This window comes from Eriocheir sinensis, unplaced genomic scaffold (assembly GCF_024679095.1).
Source record: "Eriocheir sinensis breed Jianghai 21 unplaced genomic scaffold, ASM2467909v1 Scaffold865, whole genome shotgun sequence".
NCBI classification, from domain to species: Eukaryota; Metazoa; Arthropoda; class Malacostraca; order Decapoda; family Varunidae; genus Eriocheir; species Eriocheir sinensis.
This window is the reverse complement of record NW_026112236.1, coordinates 133,378-152,146: the sequence shown is the minus strand read 5'-3', so window position 1 is coordinate 152,146 and position 18,769 is coordinate 133,378. Positions and strand designations below refer to the sequence as shown.

Below are 18,769 nucleotides of genomic sequence, written 5' to 3'. Positions count from 1 at the left end.
TGTATTCTCTTTTATTCTGTTGTATTCTGTTGTATTCTCTTTTATTCTGTTGTATTCTCTTTTATTCTGTTGTATTCTGTTGTATTCTCTTTTATTCTGTTGTATTCTGTTGTATTCTCTTTTATTCTGTTGTATTCTGTTGTATTCTCTTTTATTCTGTTGTATTCTCTTTTATTCTGTTGTATTCTCTTTTATTCTGTTGTATTCTGTTGTATTCTGTTGTATTCTCTTTTATTCTGTTGTATTCTCTTTTATTCTGTTGTATTCTCTTTTATTCTGTTGTATTCTGTTGTATTCTCTTTTATTCTGTTGTATTCTGTTGTATTATCTTTTATTATGTTGTATTCTGTTTATTCTGTTGTATTCTCTTTTATTCTATTTGTATTCTGTTGTATTCTCTTTTATTCTGTTGTATTCTGTTGTATTCTCTTTTATTCTGTTGTATTCTCTTTTATTCTGTTGTATTCTCTTTTATTCTGTTGTATTCTCTTTTATTCTGTTGTATTCTGTTGTATTCTCTTTTATTCTGTTGTATTCTGTTGTATTCTCTTTTATTCTTTTGTATTCTGTTGTATTCTCTTTTATTCTGTTGTATTCTGTTGTATTCTCTTTTATTCTGTTGTATTCTGTTGTATTCTCTTTTATTCTGTTGTATTCTCTTTTATTCTGTTGTATTCTGTTGTATTCTCTTTTATTCTTTTGTATTCTCTTTTATTCTGTTGTATTCTCTTTTATTCTGTTGTATTCTGTTGTATTCTCTTTTATTCTGTTGTATTCTGTTGTATTCTCTTTTATTCTGTTGTATTCTGTTGTATTCTCTTTTATTCTGTTGTATTCTCTTTTATTCTGTTGTATTCTCTTTTATTCTGTTGTATTCTGTTGTATTCTCTTTTATTCTGTTGTATTCTGTTGTATTCTCTTTTATTCGGTTGTATTCTCATTTATTTGTATTCTGTTGTATTCTCTTTTATTCGGTGGTATTCTGTTGTATTCTCTTTTATTCTGTTGTATTCTCTGTTATTCTGTTGTATTCTCTTTTATTCTGTTGTATTCTGTTGTATTCTCTTTTAGTCTGTTGTATTCTGTTGTATTCTCTTTTATTCTATTGTATTCTGTTGTATTCTCTTTTATTCTGTTGTATTCTCTTTTTATTCTTTTGTATTCTGTTGTATTCTGTTGTATTCTCTTTTATTCTGTTGTATTCTGTTGTATTCTGTTGTATTCTCTTTTATTCTGTTGTATTCGCTTTTATTCTGTTGTATTCTGTTGTATTCTCTTTTATTCTGTTGTATTCTCTTTTATTCTGTTGTATTCTGTTGTATTCTCTTTTATTCTGTTGTATTCTCTTTTATTCTGTTGTATTCTGTTGTATTCTCTTTTATTCTGTTGTATTCTGTTGTATTCTCTTTTATTCTGTTGTATTCTGTTGTATTCTCTTTTATTCTGTTGTATTCTGTTGTATTCTCTTTTATTCTGTTGTATTCTGTTGTATTCTCTTTTATTCTGTTGTATTCTGTTGTATTCTCTTTTATTCTGTTGTATTCTGTTCTATTCTCTTTTATTCTGTTGTATTCTGTTGTATTCTCTTTTATTCTGTTGTATTCTCTTATTCTGTTGTATTCTGTTGTATTCTCTTTTATTCTGTTGTATTCTGTTGTATTCTCTTTTATTCTGTTGTATTCTCTTGTATTCTGTTGTATTCTCTTTTATTCTGTTGTATTCTGTTGTATTCTCTTTTATTCTGTTGTATTCTGTTGTATTCTCTTTTATTCTGTTGTATTCGCTTTTATTCTGTTGTATTCTCTTTTATTCTGTTGTATTCTGTTGTATTCTGTTGTATTCTCTTATTCTGTTGTATTCTCTTTTATTCTGTTGTATTCTGTTGTATTCTCTTTTATTCTGTTGTATTCTCTTTTATTCTGTTGTATTCTCTTTTATTCTGTTGTATTCTCTTTTATTCTGTTGTATTCTGTTGTATTCTCTTTTATTCTGTTGTATTCTGTTGTATTCTCTTTTATTCTGTTGTATTCTGTTGTATTCTCTTTTATTCAGTTGTATTCTTTTCTAATCTCTTTTATTATGTTGTATTCTTTTGTATTCTATTTTATTATGTTGTATTCTCTTATTCTGTTGTATTCTGTTGTATTCTCTTTTATTCTGTTGTATTCTGTTGTATTCTCTTTTATTCTGTTGTATTCTGTTGTATTCTCCTTTATTCTGTTGTATTCTCTTTTATTCTGTTGTATTCTCTTTTATTCTGTTGTATTCTGTTGTATTCTCCTTTATTCTGTTGTATTCTCTTTTATTCTGTTGTATTCTGTTGTATTCTCTTTTATTCTGTTGTATTCTGTTGTATTCTCTTTTATTCTGTTGTATTCTGTTGTATTCTCTTTTATTCTGTTGTATTCTGTTGTATTCTCTTTTATTCTGTTGTATTCTGTTGTATTCTCTTTTATTCTGTTGTATTCTCTTTTATTCTGTTGTATTCTGTTGTATTCTCTTTTATTCTGTTGTATTCTGTTGTATTCTCTTTTATTCTGTTGTATTCTGTTGTATTCTCTTTTATTCTGTTGTATTCTCTTTTATTCTGTTGTATTCTCTTTTATTCTGTTGTATTCTGTTGTATTCTGTTGTATTCTCTTTTATTCTGTTGTATTCTCTTTTATTCTGTTGTATTCTCTTTTATTCTGTTGTATTCTGTTGTATTCTCTTTTATTCTGTTGTATTCTGTTGTATTCTCTTTTATTCTGTTGTATTCTCTTTTATTCTGTTGTATTCTCTTTTATTCTGTTGTATTCTGTTGTATTCTCTTTTATTCTGTTGTATTCTGTTGTATTCTCTTTTATTCTGTTGTATTCTGTTGTATTCTCTTTTATTCTGTTGTATTCTCTTTTATTCTGTTGTATTCTGTTGTATTCTCTTTTATTCTGTTGTATTCTGTTGTATTCTATTTTATATTGTTGTATTCTGTTGTATTCTCTTTTATTCTGTTGTATTCTGTTGTATTATCTTTTATTCTGTTGTATTCTGTTGTATTATCTTTTATTCTGTTGTATTCTCTTTTATTCTGTTGTATTCTCTTTTATTCTGTTTTATTCTGTTGTATTCTCTTTTATTCTGTTGTATTCTCTTTTATTCTGTTGTATTCTCTTTTATTCTGTTGTATTCTGTTGTATTATCTTTTATTCTGTTGTATTCTGTTGTATTATCTTTTATTCTGTTGTATTCTCTTTTATTCTGTTGTATTCTCTTTTATTCTGTTGTATTCTGTTGTATTATCTTTTATTCTGTTGTATTCTGTTGTATTATGTTTTATTCTGTTGTATTCTCTTTTATTCTGTTGTATTCTGTTGTATTCTCTTTTATTCTGTTGTATTCTCTTGTATTCTCTTTTATTCTGTTGTATTCTGTTGTATTCTGTTGTATTCTCTTATTCTGTTGTATTCTGTTGTATTATCTTTTATTCTGTTGTATTCTGTTGTATTATCTTTTATTCTGTTGTATTCTGTTGTATTATCTTTTATTCTGTTGTATTCTGTCATATTCTCTTTTATTCTGCTGTATTCTGTTGTATTCTCTTTTATTCTGTTGTATTCTGTTGTATTATCTTTTATTCTGTTGTATTCTGTTGTATTATCTTTTATTCTGTTGTATTCTCTTTTATTCTGTTGTATTCTGAAGTATTCTCTTTTATTCTGTTGTATTCTGTTGTATTCTCTTTTATTCTGTTGTATTCTCTTTTATTCTGTTGTATTCTGTTGTATTATCTTTTATTCTGTTGTATTCTGTTGTATTCTCTGTTATTCTGTTGTATTCTCTTTTATTCTGTTGTATTCTGTTGTATTCTCTTTTATTCTGTTGTATTCTCTTTTATTCTGTTGTATTCTGTTGTATTCTCTTTTATTCTGTTGTATTCTGTTGTATTCTCTTTTATTCTGTTGTATTCAGTTGTATTCTCTTTTATTCTGTTGTATTCTGTTGTATTCTCTTTTATTCTGTTGTATTCTGTTGTATTCTCTTTTATTCTGTTGTATTCTGTTGTATTATCTTTTATTCTGTTGTATTCTGTTGTATTATCTTTTATTCTGTTGTATTCTCTTTTATTCTGTTGTATTCTCTTTTATTCTGTTGTATTCTCTTTTATTCTGTTGTATTCTGTTGTATTATCTTTTATTCTGTTGTATTCTGTTGTATTATCTTTTATTCTGTTGTATTCTCTTTTATTCTGTTGTATTCTGTTGTATTCTCTTTTATTCTGTTGTATTCTGTTGTATTATCTTTTATTCTGTTGTATTCTGTTGTATTCTCTTTTATTCTGTTGTATTCTGTTGTATTCTCTTTTATTCTGTTGTATTCTGTTGTATTCTCTTTTATTCTGTTGTATTCTCTTTTATTCTGTTGTATTCTGTTGTATTCTCTTTTATTCTGTTGTATTCTGTTGTATTCTCTTTTATTCTGTTGTATTCTGTTGTATTCTCTTTTATTCTGTTGTATTCTCTTTTATTCTGTTGTATTCTCTTTTATTCTGTTGTATTCTGTTGTATTCTCTTTTATTCTGTTGTATTCTCTTTTATTCTGTTGTATTCTCTTTTATTCTGTTGTATTCTCTTGTATTATCTTTTATTCTGTTGTATTCTGTTGTATTCTCTTTTATTCTGTTGTATTCTCTTTTATTCTGTTGTATTCTCTTTTATTCTGTTGTATTCTCTTTTATTCTGTTGTATTCTGTTGTATTCTCTTTTATTCTGTTGTATTCTCTTTTATTCTGTTGTATTCTCTTTTATTCTGTTGTATTCTGTTGTATTCTGTTGTGTTCTCTTTTATTCTGTTGTATTCTGTTGTATTCTCTTTTATTCTGTTGTATTCTGTTGTATTCTCTTTTATTCTGTTGTATTCTGTTGTATTATCTTTTATTCTGTTGTATTCTGTTGTATTATCTTTTATTCTGTTGTATTCTCTTTTATTCTGTTGTATTCTCTTTTATTCTGTTTTATTCTGTTGTATTCTCTTTTATTCTGTTGTATTCTCTTTTATTCTGTTGTATTCTGTTGTATTCTGTTGTATTCTCTTTTATTCTGTTGTATTCTGTTGTATTATCTTTTATTCTGTTGTATTCTGTTGTATTATCTTTTATTCTGTTGTATTCTCTTTTATTCTGTTGTATTCTGTTGTATTCTCTTTTATTCTGTTGTATTCTGTTGTATTCTCTTTTATTCTGTTGTATTCTCTTTTATTCTGTTGTATTCTGTTGTATTATCTTTTATTCTGTTGTATTCTGTTGTATTCTCTGTTATTCTGTTGTATTTTGTTGTATTCTCTTTTATTCTGTTGTATTCTGTTGTATTCTCTTTTATTCTGTTGTATTCTGTTGTATTCTCTTTTATTCTGTTGTATTCTCTTTTATTCTGTTGTATTCTGTTGTATTCTCTTTTATTCTGTTGTATTCTGTTGTATTCTCTTTTATTCTGTTGTATTCTGTTATATTCTCTTTTATTCTGTTGTATTCTGTTGTATTCTCTTTTATTCTGTTGTATTCTGTTGTATTATCTTTTATTCTGTTGTATTCTGTTGTATTATCTTTTATTCTGTTGTATTCTGTTGTATTCTCTTTTATTCTGTTGTATTCTGTTGTATTCTCTTTTATTCTGTTGTATTCTGTTGTATTCTCTTTTATTCTGTTGTATTCTCTTTTATTCTGCTGTATTCTGTTGTATTATCTTTTATTCTGTTGTATTCTGTTGTATTATCTTTTATTCTGTTGTATTCTGTTGTATTATCTTTTATTCTGTTGTATTCTCTTTTATTCTGTTGTATTCTGTTGTATTATCTTTTATTCTGTTGTATTCTGTTGTATTATCTTTTATTCTGTTGTATTATCTTTTATTCTGTTGTATTCTGTTGTATAACTGATTTTTATGTTTTGGGGGGAATTTCACGCAAGTTTTCCAGGCCGATATTACCCTTAATATTGAGTGTAGCGTTATGCAGAGGCCAGAAATGAACTCCCCGTCTCGTTTTACCCAAGAAGAGTCACCGTTTTCATGAAAATAACCTCAAATAACATAAATATAGCTGATTTTCATGTTTTTGGAGGAATTTCACGCGAGCTTTCCGGGCCAATATCTTCCTTAATATTGAGTGTAGCGTTATGCCGAGGCCAGAATTGGATTCCTCGTCTCGTTTTACTAAAAAAAAAGTCACCGTTTGCATGAAAATAACATAAATATAGGTTATTTTTATGTTTTGGGGTGAATTTCACGCGAGCTTTCCGGGCCGATATCTCCCTTAATATTGAGTGTAGCGTTATGACGAGGCCAGAAATGGATTCCTCGTCTTATTTTACCCAAGAAGAGTCGCCGTTTGCATGAAAATAGCTTCAAATAACATAAATATAATTGATTTTCATGTTTTTTTGATAATTTCACGCTAGTTTTCCGTGCCGATATCTCCCTTAATATTTAGTGTATCGTTATGCCGAGGCCAGAAATGGATTCCTCGTCTCGTTTCCTTCTCGTTTAGTCGCCTTTTGCAGGACATGGCCGCTTTTTATTTTTTATTTTATTTTTTTCTAGGGACCCAAAGTATAACACTTTCACCTCAAGTACGAGAGTCCAGTGCGGGACACCTGGCGATTTCTGAGCCCCACACTGCTTTTATCACCCAAATAACCGCCTTCTCATATGATTATTGTTTAAAGGGTTAATTATTGGGGCTTCTTGGCATCAGGTATGGGTCAGAAGCCGGTAAATGCGCGGCTTTGAGTACGATAATCTAGCATCGGTGCGCGGTAAAAAATCATAACACAGCTGATCGTCCACGCAGTTCCTCCTTCACGACGTGTTTTGAGAGGTGTTTGCAGTGTTTTTGGCGGTAAGACAGTGTATTTTTACGTTCATGGTACAGAGGAAGGTCAAACTACCACCAGGGTCATTGAATACCCCTGAAAATGCTTACAACGCCTACGGAAGCCTTGTCAAATACGTGTTTATAGGTGACGAGTTTTGACCCCGCGCCGTATCAGCTGTTCTTAAGAGGTCATAAAGGAGATGAATCGTGTTCCCGTGAGTGACTTTTAACGTTCATGGTACAGAGGAAGGGTCAAGCTACCACCAGGGTCATTATCTACCTCTGGAAATGTCCCCCACAACGCCTACGAAAGCCTTGTCAAATATGTGACTCATTGACCTCAAGCATCAACCGCCCCCCAAATCATGTTACCGTTGATGAGGTTTCAGGCCCTGCTTCTGCTCTGCTTCTAAAAGGTGAAAAAAAGAGATTAATCGCTTTCCGTGAGTGTTTTCTCACCTTCATAGTACAGAGTTACGTCATGTGACGGACGAGTGTGTGACGTGACAGCAGTGTTTAAATGTGTTACGTGATCCCAGAGAGTGTTACACGTTGTGACATTAGTAGTATTCTGTTACCTGGATACATGATAGGGCTGTTACTGGCTGTGTTACATCACTGTGTTAAGGTGACGTGGGCTCTCAGGTGTTATGCAGTGTTAACAGTGCCACCGACAGTTCCATGTTCAGCAGGTGTTACGTGATGCAAGACAGATTAGTTACCCAGTGTTACAGTGTCTTGTTAACCACCTACCTGGTGTGACCCCCCTCCTGTGATGTGGGCTCAGCCAGGGTGTTTAATATGCAGTGCCACAGACAGTGTTATGTTACCAGGCAGTGTTCACAGTGGCATAGATTCGTGTGGTGCCAGAATCAGTGTGATGCCAGCCATTCGTGTCGGGGACGGCAAATGTATAGAATAACACCCATGTGACCCTGGGACCCTGTACAGAGGCTTCGGGAATATTCGCACTGCTGTGATGTAGTACTCTTGTTAATTAAAGTTAATCTCACGTCAAGGCTGACCTGACCAGGGCTACAGCAGGTCACACAGGGCTGTCACCTACCAAAACAACCCTCGCTTATCATCACCACAAGCTCTTTAGTGGGTGTGCGTTTAGGGCAGGCTGTGGTGGTAATTACAACATTTCTAGCACATCCAGCCTGGTTTTGACAAGCCAGCAGACGTGTTTAGGTTACAAGGGGTGTTCTTTTCTGCGCGGGCTCTTCCCTTTCCTCACCCCGGAGCTCGCAGTCTCTCTCTCTCTCTCTCTCTCTCTCTCTCTCTCTCTCTCTCTCTCTCTCTCTCTCTCTCTCTCTCTCTCTCTTCCTTCAATTTTCCTCTTTTGTCCTTCTTTTTCCTCCATATTCTTTTTAATTGCCTTCTGTTCTCCTCTCTTTTCCTTCTGTATTCCTCTCTTTTCCTTCTATACTTCTATATATCAAAGAATTTGTGATCAGATTATGTATCATCTATTTTGGAGGTTTAAATCATGGCACAAATTTGGCCCGTCGCTGCTACATGGTAAAGCCACAAATTTGGCCCGTCGCTGCTACACGGTTAATTAACGGCTGTGTCCCCCCAACATACCTTCTCCTCACCTCAGTCTTCCCCCTCAGGAGCGTGACACCAAGATGACCTACCAGAATGTGAGCATCGTGCTGTCGCCCACCATGCAGATTTCTCACCGGGTGCTCAATGTCTTCTTGCTCAACCGTGCCTACCTCTTTGGGGGAGTCGCCATCAAAAAGTGAGCCTTCGGGGACTTGGGGGAAGGGACACACCCACACACCCACACAGAAGCATGGAATAGACTGGAGGAGGAGGTGGTTTGTTCAAGAAACATTTTAAGGAAAGGCACGGCATGGTGGTAATTACAAGATTTCTAGCACACACGACGGGGTTTTGACAAGCGGACAGGTGGCGTGTTTATGTCACAAGGGTGTATTTCTCCACGCTGGCCTCACGGTCTCTTTCAGGTCGATGGGCGGTGAGACTGCCAGCTCCAGGGTGAAGAAAGGGAAGAGCGTCAAAATACACCCTTGTGACATAAACACGCCACCTGTCCGCTTGTCAAAACCCATCGTAGTTGCTGGAAATGGAAAAGAATGCTGCTATCCAGTTTAAAATGTTGCCCTGATGTTATAACTTTTTCTCAATTAATCTCCTGTGTGGAACTTTATCAAATGCTTTAGCAGAATCGCAATATGCAACATCCACTGCGCTGCCTTCGTCCAGATACTGTGTCCATTGGTCCAGCACGGCAATGAGCTGCAGCCGGCACCGTTCATCATCTGCCCGTCTGTAGTATTGTTTTCTGCTGAGTGGTTGATAATTCTTCAAATGCTCTGAAAATTTTCTCTTATTATGGTTTCCATTATTTTGCATATGACAGGTCAAACTCACTGGTCTGTAATTACCTGGTTCATTTGTATCAGCCTTCTTATAGATGGGTGTAATGTTGGCCAGTCTTCATTAACTCACTGGTCTGTAATTACCTGGTTCATTTGTATCAGCCTTCTTATAGATGGGTGTAATGTTGGCCAGTCTTCATGTAACTCACTGGTCTGTAATTACCTGGTTCATTTGTATCAGCCTTCTTATAGATGGGTGTAATGTTGGCCAGTCTTCATGTAACTCACTGGTCTGCAATATCTTCCTGAGTGTCCCTCCCCTCTTTTATCACCCGTGGGCCTGGAGTGCCAGGCAGTGTTAACAGTGCCACAGACAGTGTTATGTGATGCAAGACAGATTAGTTACCCAGTGTTAGGCTGTCTTGTTACCTGACCTGCCTACCCCTCTCCTGTGACATGGGGTCAGGTGTTATGCAGTGCTATGTGATGCCAGGCAGTGTTCATAGTGGCATAGATTTGTGTGGTGCCAGAATCAGTGTGGTGCCAGTCATTGGTGCCAGGGACGGTATATGTATAGAATAACACCCAGGTGGCCCTAGGACAAAGCTTTATTATTCTCCCTCACTCCCCTCAATGTTACCAGCTTACCGTAGGCATAACATTGTATCTTTCTGTTTCTGGCCCATAAATATTGCAAAAAAGAGCATCAGTAATTACCGACGTTAACAATAATTATAAATGCATATTGTTATCTTTATGGGGCGATAGTTTGGGGTCAGAAAAGACAATACGCCAAGTACTACTAAGGGCTGGTAACCCTAAACTACCACTTGAGCCAGCTAAACGTAATATATGGAGGAAAAGAGAATAAATGAACCCGTGGACATACCCACAACTCCTGTGAAAGCCTTGTCAAATATGTGTAGGCCTACTTGTGTGCCAACATATGTAAGAGCATGGGCCTAACTTTTCTTCTTCCTCCTCAGGTTTCGGGCGCCCAGCCGTACACGTGAACTAACAGTCTTGGCTTCAGGGCAGGTCGCTAAAATGGTATGTGTGTGTGTGTGTGTGTGTGTGTGTGTGTGTGTGTGTTACGAAGGTTTTCATCATTAATATAAAAGCTTGTTGGGGTGAGAGGTGGAGTCAGAGGTCAGCGATGAATAGATACGTTTATTGGGGTAGTGAGAACAGACTCCCGCCGTGAGGGGCGGCCGGGCTAACTGAGGCTTTCGCACTAATTAATTTTTTTCTTGGTAGATGGTGGCTTGCGCTAATTGCGGTTCGCTCTAATTGATCTCGCTCTAACTGTAATTACCTGGTTCATTTGTATCAGCCTTCTTACAGATTGACGCACCAGTCACTGTTTGGCGATGTGAGGAAATAGAGGGAAATGAGAGGGGGTGAAAGGTGGAATAGTGAAGAGGAAGAATAAGGGAGAGGTTTACCATCACAAGGGCAATTTATCATCGGTAATGTTATGACAGTATGGTCAGAGGTCACCAAATATATTAGGCTGGTGTACGAAGGCACCCTTGTTCACAGCCCTGGGTAAGCACACATGTTTGCGCGTGATGAAAATAAGAAGCGCAATTAAGGTATGCGAATGACTGTTGATAAGTTGTGTTAAACGCATCTGGTGGTAGGCGTTGGATGTGATTGTTGAAAGGTGGTTGATGACACCAGCGCCATCCTGTCAGTGTCGAGTTTGCCTCCGTCGCCGGTGTTGGGCACGATGAGCCTCTTGGCTGTCTTGACGGCGACCTCGGCCCTTCCGTTGGATTGTGGGTATTGGGCGGAGGACATGCGCACCAACACGCCCCACTTTTTCAGGAACTCCATCATCTCGTCGCTGGCCAGGTTCGTGCCGCCATCCGTGGATACTTGCTCCGGGGCCCCCCAGCAGGCGAAGTATCGCCGCAGTTGCGTCTTGATTCTCTGGGACGTGGCGCCGTGTGGGAAGTGAGCTATTTCCAGCCAGCCGGCAAGCCTGTCGGCGTAGGCCATGTACGTGTGTCCTTCGTGCTGGAACATGTCGGCCACCGTCTGCTGGAACGGGTACTCAGGGGGCGGCGTCATCGCCAGCGTTTCAGCGGGCTGCGATGGGGCGCGTGTTTCGCATTCTGTGCATGCGGAGCGGTGGTGCCGCAGGTCCCCCTCAATCCCCGGCCAGTATACACACTGCCTCGCCCTCCGCAGCATGGAACCGAGGCCCTGGTGGCTGGCGTGTAGGTTTGCTGCTACCTGCTGTCGGAGAGCTTCGGGGATGACGAGGCGCACGTACCCCTGGTCAAACATGTATGTCACTACGTCGTGCATCACTGCCAGCCTGTCCCTCGCCCCATAGAAGGGACGCAGGGATGCCACTTCTTGTGCTTTATGCTGGTGCCAGTCACCCGCCATGACCTTGGCGACTAACATCTGGTACGTCGGGTCGTCGGCGGCCTTCCGCTTGACCTCCTCTTCGTCCACCACGCGTCCCTCCCGATCGGTGCAGGCTATGACTGCGGCGGCGACTGCCCCGATGATATCCTCGTCCGAGTCGAGGTCCGCTGTTGTCGGGGGTGCCCTGAGAGCTGGGTAGCGGGACAGAAAGTCGGCGGCGGTGTTGCTCTTCCCAGGCAGTATTTGATTTGGAATCGGAACTGTAGTGTTCGTTCCTTGAGCCTGAAGAGCCTGGGGTTGACAACGCTCGTCAGAGCTGTCTCCTAGGAGCTTCACAAGGGGGCGGTGGTCGGTCACGATGGTGAGGTTTGGGCATCCCAGCAGGAACAACCTCGCCTTTTGGAGGCACCACGCCACCGCCAGAGCCTCCCCTTCCACAGCTGCGTATCCAGCCTCGGCGGTGGTGAGGTGCCGGCTGCCGCACAGGGCCAGGTGCCACCCGCCCTTACAGCAGTATGGGGCGGAGGCCGATGCACAACTGCAGTACTGCTGGAGGATGACGAATCCGATGCCCTCTCGGCTCCAGTCGGTGATGGCAGCGGTGGGGCGGGTTTTATCGTGTCGTCAGACCGTCCTTGGCCAGCTGGCATATAGTGTCCTGGGCTTGGCGGAATTTCTACTGAAGCTGGTCGTCCCAGTACACGTGTCTTCCGGTTGGTTTCTTCAGTAACTCCCGGAAGGCGTTCATGATCGGCGCGGTGGCGAGGAAGGGGGCGAGCTGGTTCTGAAGCCATACCACAATCTGATGTCCGTGATGGATGGCTTGCCCGGCATGTGGAAGCCCCTGACGTGGAAGGCTGACGTGGGCGTACGGGCGTGATCTTAAGTGTCTTCCTCTGTGAGAAAATAAGGATATATATTTTTCATGGCGGGCTTGGGGCAGATACTTAGCCCGTAACATAGTTTTCGTTTTCACGGCTAAAATAGATCTTTCCTGCACTAGTCTCATGTACCCACGTGTGCACGGGCGTGGAAGGCTAATGGGAGTAGGTGGAATTCGTAATTAGGTCATGTTCGATGTCGAAGAATGGGTAAATGGGGTCAGTAAATTGCGTGGTGATAATTAAAGGGGCGGGGCTAACGGTAATGGAGGGGGCTAATGGGTGTAGGTGAAACTCGAAAATGGATCATGTGAGGTGTCAAATACTGGAATAATGGGGTCAGTAAATTGCGTGGTGATAATGAGAGGGGGCGGGGGTGAATGGTAATGGGGGGCTAATGGGTGTAGGTGAAACTCGAAAATGGATCATGCGAGGTGTCAAATACTGGGTTAATGGGGTCAGTAAATTGCGTGGTGATAATCAGAGGGGGCTGGGGTTGATAGTAATGGGGGGGCTAATGGGAGTAGGTGGATTTCGTAATTAGGTGATGTTCGGTGTCGAATAATGGGTAAATGGGGTCAATAAATTGCGTGGTGATAATTAAAGGGCGGGGTTAATGGTAATTGGGGAGGGGGCTAATGGGAGTAGATGAAACTTGGAAATAGGTCATGTGAGGTGTCAAATACTGGGTAAATGGGGTCAGTAAATTGCGTGGTGATAATCAGAGGGCGGGGTGAATGGTAATGGGGGGTGCCATTGGGTGTAGGTGGAATTCGTAATTTGTTCATGTTCGGTGTCGAATAATGGGTAAATGGGGTCAGTAAATTGCGTGGTGATAATTAAAGGGGGCGGGGGTTAATGGTAATGGGGGGGGGGGTCATTGGGAATAGGTGGAATTCGTAATTTGGTCATGTTTGGTGTCGAATTATGGGTAAATGGGGTCAGTAAATTGCGTGGTGATAATTAAAGGGGGTGGGGGCTAACGTTAATGGAGGGGGGCTAATGGAGTACGTGAAACTCGAAAATGGGTCATGTGAGGTGTCAAATACTGGGTTAATGGGGTCAGTAAATTGCATGGTGATAATCAGAGGGGGCAGGGGCTGATAGTAATGGAGGGGGCTAATGGGAGTAGGTGGAATTCGCAATTTGGTCATGTTCGGTGTCGAATAATGGGTAGATGGGGACAGTAAATTGCGTGGTGATAATTAAAGGGGCGGGGGTTAACGGTAATCTGGGGGATATTGGGAGTATGTGGAATTCATAATTAGGTCATGTTCGGTGTCGAGTAATGGGTAAATGGGGTCAGTAAATTGCGTGGTGATAATTACAGGGGGCGGGGAGTGATGGTCATGGAGGGGGGCCCAATGGGTGCAAGTGAAACTCGAAAATAGGTCATGTTCGGTGTCGAATGATGGGTAAATGGGGTCAGTAAATTGCGTGGTGATAATTAAAAAAGGCGGGGGTTAATGGTAATGGAGGGGGGGCCATTGGGAGTAGGTGGAATTCGTAATTAGGTCATGTTCGGTGACGAATAAGGGGTAAATAGGGTCAGTAAATTGCGTGCTGATAATTAAAAGGGGCGGGGGTTAACGGTAATGGGGGGGGGCTAATGGGAGTAGGTGTAATTCGTAATTACCACGGCCTGATCATGTGCTAGACTCATGATATGTATTCACCAAGGCCTGATCATGTACTAGACTCGTGATATGGATTCACCATGGCCCGATCATGTGCTAGACTCGTGGTATGAGTTCACCATGGCCTGATCATGTGCTGGACTCTTTTATTCTGTTGTATTCTGTTGTATTCTCTTTTATTCTGTTGTATTCTGTTGTATTCTCTTTTATTCTGTTGTATTCTCTTTTATTCTGTTGTATTCTGTTGTATTCTCTTTTATTCTGTTGTATTCTGTTGTATTATCTTTTATTCTGTTGTATTCTGTTGTATTCTCTTTTATTCTGTTGTATTATGTTGTATTCTGTTGTATTATCTTTTATTCTGTTGTATTCTCTTTTATTCTGTTGTATTCTGTTGTATTCTCTTTTATTCTGTTGTATTCTGTTGTATTATCTTTTATTCTGTTGTATTCTGTTGTATTCTGTTGTATTCTCTTTTATTCTGTTGTATTCTGTTGTATTCTCTTTTATTCTGTTGTATTCTGTTGTATTCTCTTTTCTGTTGTATTCTGTTGTATTCTCTTTTATTCTGTTGTATTCTATTGTGTTCTGTTGTATTCTCTTTTATTCTGTTGTATTCTGTTGTATTATCTTTTATTCTGTTGTATTCTCTTTTATTCTGTTGTATTCTGTTGTATTCTCTTTTATTCTGTTGTATTCTGTTGTATTATCTTTTATTCTGTTGTATTCTGTTGTATTCTCTTTTATTCTGTTGTATTCTGTTGTATTCTGTTGTATTATCTTTTATTCTGTTGTATTCTTTTGTATTCTCTTTTATTCTGTTGTATTCTGTTGTATTCTCTTTTATTCTGTTGTATTCTCTTTTATTATGTTGTATTCTGTTGTATTCTCTTTTATTCTGTTGTATTCTGTTGTATTCTCTTTTATTCTGTTGTATTCTCTTTTATTCTGTTGTATTCTGTTGTATTATCTTTTATTCTGTTGTATTCTGTTGTATTCTCTTTTATTCTGTTGTATTCTCTTTTATTCTGTTGTATTCTGTTGTATTATCTTTTATTCTGTTGTATTCTGTTGTATTCTGTTGTATTATCTTTTATTCTGTTGTATTCTCTTTTATTCTGTTGTATTATCTTTTATTTTGTTGTATTCTGTTGTATTCTCTTTTATTCTGTTGTATTCTCTTTTATTCTGTTGTATTCTGTTGTATTCTCTTTTATTCTGTTGTATTCTGTTGTATTATCTTTTATTCTGTTGTATTCTGTTGTATTCTGTTGTATTCTCTTTTATTCTGTTGTATTCTGTTGTATTCTCTTTTATTCTGTTGTATTCTGTTGTATTCTCTTTTATTCTGTTGTATTCTGTTGTATTCTCTTTTATTCTGTTGTATTCTCTTTTATTCTGTTGTATTCTCTTATTCTGTTGTATCCTCTTTTATTCTGTTGCATTCTGTTGTATTCTCTTTTATTCTGTTGTATTCTCTTTTATTCTGTTGTTTTCTCTTTTATTCTGTTGTATTCTGTTGTATTCTCTTTTATTCTGTTGTATTCTCTTTTATTCTGTTGTATTCTGTTGTATTCTCTTTTATTCGGTTGTATTCTCTTTTATTCTGTTGTATTCTGTTGTATTCTCTTTTATTCTGTTGTATTCTGTTGTATTCTCTTTTATTCTGTTGTATTCTGTTGTATTCTCTTTTATTCTGTTGTATTCTGTTGTATTCTCTTTTATTCTGTTGTATTCTGTTGTATTCTCTTTTATTCTGTTGTATTCTGTTGTATTATCTTTTATTCTGTTGTATTCTGTTGTATTCTCTTTTATTCTGTTGTATTCTGTTGTATTATCTTTTATTCTTTTGTATTCTGTTGTATTCTGTTGTATTATCTTTTATTCTGTTGTATTCTGTTGTATTCTCTTTTATTCTGTTGTATTCTGTTGTATTATCTTTTATTCTGTTGTATTCTGTTGTATTATCTTTTATTCTGTTGTATTCTGTTGTATTCTCTTTTATTCTGTTGTATTCTGTTGTATTCTCTTTTATTCTGTTGTATTCTCTTTTATTCTGTTGTATTCTGTTGTATTATCTTTTATTCTGTTGTATTCTCTTTTATTCTGTTGTATTCTGTTGTATTATCTTTTATTCTGTTGTATTCTGTTGTATTATCTTTTATTCTGTTGTATTCTGTTGTATTATCTTTTATTCTGTTGTATTCTCTTTTATTCTGTTGTATTCTGTTGTATTCTCTTTTATTCTTTTGTATTCTCTTTTATTCTGTTGTATTCTGTTGTATTCTCTTTTATTCTGTTGTATTCTGTTGTATTATCTTTTATTCTGTTGTATTCTGTTGTATTATCTTTTATTCTGTTGTATTCTGTTGTATTATCTTTTATTCTGTTGTATTCTTTTGTATTCTCTTTTATTCTGTTGTATTCTGTTGTATTCTGTTGTATTCTCTTTTATTCTGTTGTATTCTCTTTTATTCTGTTGTATTCTGTTGTATTCTCTTTTATTCTGTTGTATTCTGTTGTATTCTCTTTTATTCTGTTGTATTCTGTTGTATTCTCTTTTATTCTGTTGTATTCTGTTGTATTATCTTTTATTATGTTGTACTGTTGTATTCTCTTTTATTCTGTTGTATTCTCTTTTATTCTGTTGTATTCTGTTGTATTATCTTTTATTCTGTTGTATTCTGTTGTATTATCTTTTATTCTGTTGTATTCTGTTGTATTCTCTTTTATTCTGTTGTATTATCTTTTATTCTGTTGTATTCTGTTGTATTCTCTTTTATTCTGTTGTATTCTCCATATTCTGTTGTATTCTGTTGTATTCTCTTTTATTCTGTTGTATTCTGTTGTATTATCTTTTATTCTGTTGTATTCTGTTGTATTCTCTTTTATTCTGTTGTATTCTGTTGTATTCTCTTTTATTCTGTTGTATTCTGTTGTATTCTCTTTTATTCTGTTGTATTCTCTTTTATTCTGTTGTATTCTCTTATTCTATTGTATTCTCTTTTATTCTGTTGTATTCTGTTGTATTCTCTTTTATTCTGTTGTATTCTCTTTTATTCTGTTGTATTCTCTTTTATTCTGTTGTATTCTGTTGTATTCTCTTTTATTCTGTTGTATTCTGTTGTATTCTCTTTTATTCTGTTGTATTCTGTTGTATTCTCTTTTATTCTGTTGTATTCTCTTTTATTCTGTTGTATTCTGTTGTATTCTCTTTTATTCTGTTGTATTCTGTTGTATTCTCTTTTATTCTGTTGTATTCTGTTGTATTCTCTTTTATTCTGTTGTATTCTGTTGTATTCTCTTTTATTCTGTTGTATTCTGTTGTATTATCTTTTATTCTGTTGTATTCTGTTGTATTCTCTTTTATTCTGTTGTATTCTGTTGTATTATCTTGTATTCTGTTGTATTCTGTTGTATTATCTTTTATTCTGTTGTATTCTGTTGTATTCTCTTTTATTCTGTTGTATTCTGTTGTATTCTCTTTTATTCTGTTGTATTCTGTTGTATTCTCTTATTCTGTTGTATTCTGTTGTATTCTCTTTTATTCTGTTGTATTCTGTTGTATTCTCTTTTATTCTGTTGTATTCTGTTGTATTCTCTTTTATTCTGTTGTATTCTGTTGTATTCTCTTTTATTCTGTTGTATTCTGTTGTATTCTCTTTTATTCTGTTGTATTCTGTATCTCTTTTATTCTGTTGTATTCTGTTGTATTCTCTTTTATTCTGTTGTATTCTCTTTTATTCTGTTGTATTCTGTTGTATTCTCTTTTATTCTGTTGTATTCTGTTGTATTATCTTTTATTCTGTTGTATTCTGTTGTATTCTCTTTTATTCTGTTGTATTCTGTTGTATTCTCTTTTATTCTGTTGTATTCTGTTGTATTCTCTTTTATTCTGTTGTATTCTGTTGTATTCTCTTTTATTCTGTTGTATTCTGTTGTATTCTCTTTTATTCTGTTGTATTCTGTTGTATTCTGTTGTATTATCTTTTATTCTGTTGTATTCTGTTGTATTCTCTTTTATTCTGTTGTATTCTGTTGTATTCTCTTTTATTCTGTTGTATTCTGTTGTATTCTCTTTTATTCTGTTGTATTCTGTTGTATTCTCTTTTATTCTGTTGTATTCTGTTGTATTCTCTTTTATTCTGTTGTATTCTCTTTTATTCTGTTGTATTCTGTTGTATTCTCTTTTATTCTGTTGTATTCTATTTTATTCTGTTGTATTCTGTTGTATTCTCTTTTATTCTGTTGTATTCTGTTGTATTCTCTTTTATTCTGTTGTATTCTCTTTTATTCTGTTGTATTCTGTTGTATTCTCTTTTATTCTGTTGTATTCTGTTGTATTCTCTTTTATTCTGTTGTATTCTGTTGTATTCTGTTGTATTATCTTTTATTCTGTTGTATTCTGTTGTATTATCTTTTATTCTGTTGTATTCTGTTGTATTCTGTTGTATTATCTTTTATTCTGTTGTATTCTGTTGTAATCTCTTTTATTCTGTTGTATTCTGTTGTATTATCTTTTATTCTGTTGTATTCTGTTGTATTATCTTTTATTCTGTTGTATTCTGTTGTATTCTCTTTTATTCTGTTGTATTCTGTTGTATTCTCTTTTATTCTGTTGTATTCTGTTGTATTCTCTTTTATTCTGTTGTATTCTGTTGTATTCTGT

General features: G+C 35.9%; 1 protein-coding gene across 1 annotated transcript; it reads right to left on the bottom strand.

Moving 5' to 3' along the window:
• Positions 1-10,823: 10,823 nt before the first annotated feature.
• LOC126994747 (uncharacterized) lies at positions 10,824-11,276 on the bottom strand. The gene has a single exon (XM_050854031.1). It carries the CDS (start codon positions 11,274-11,276, stop codon positions 10,824-10,826), a length of 453 nt encoding a protein of 150 aa, XP_050709988.1.
• Positions 11,277-18,769: the final 7,493 nt, after the last annotated feature.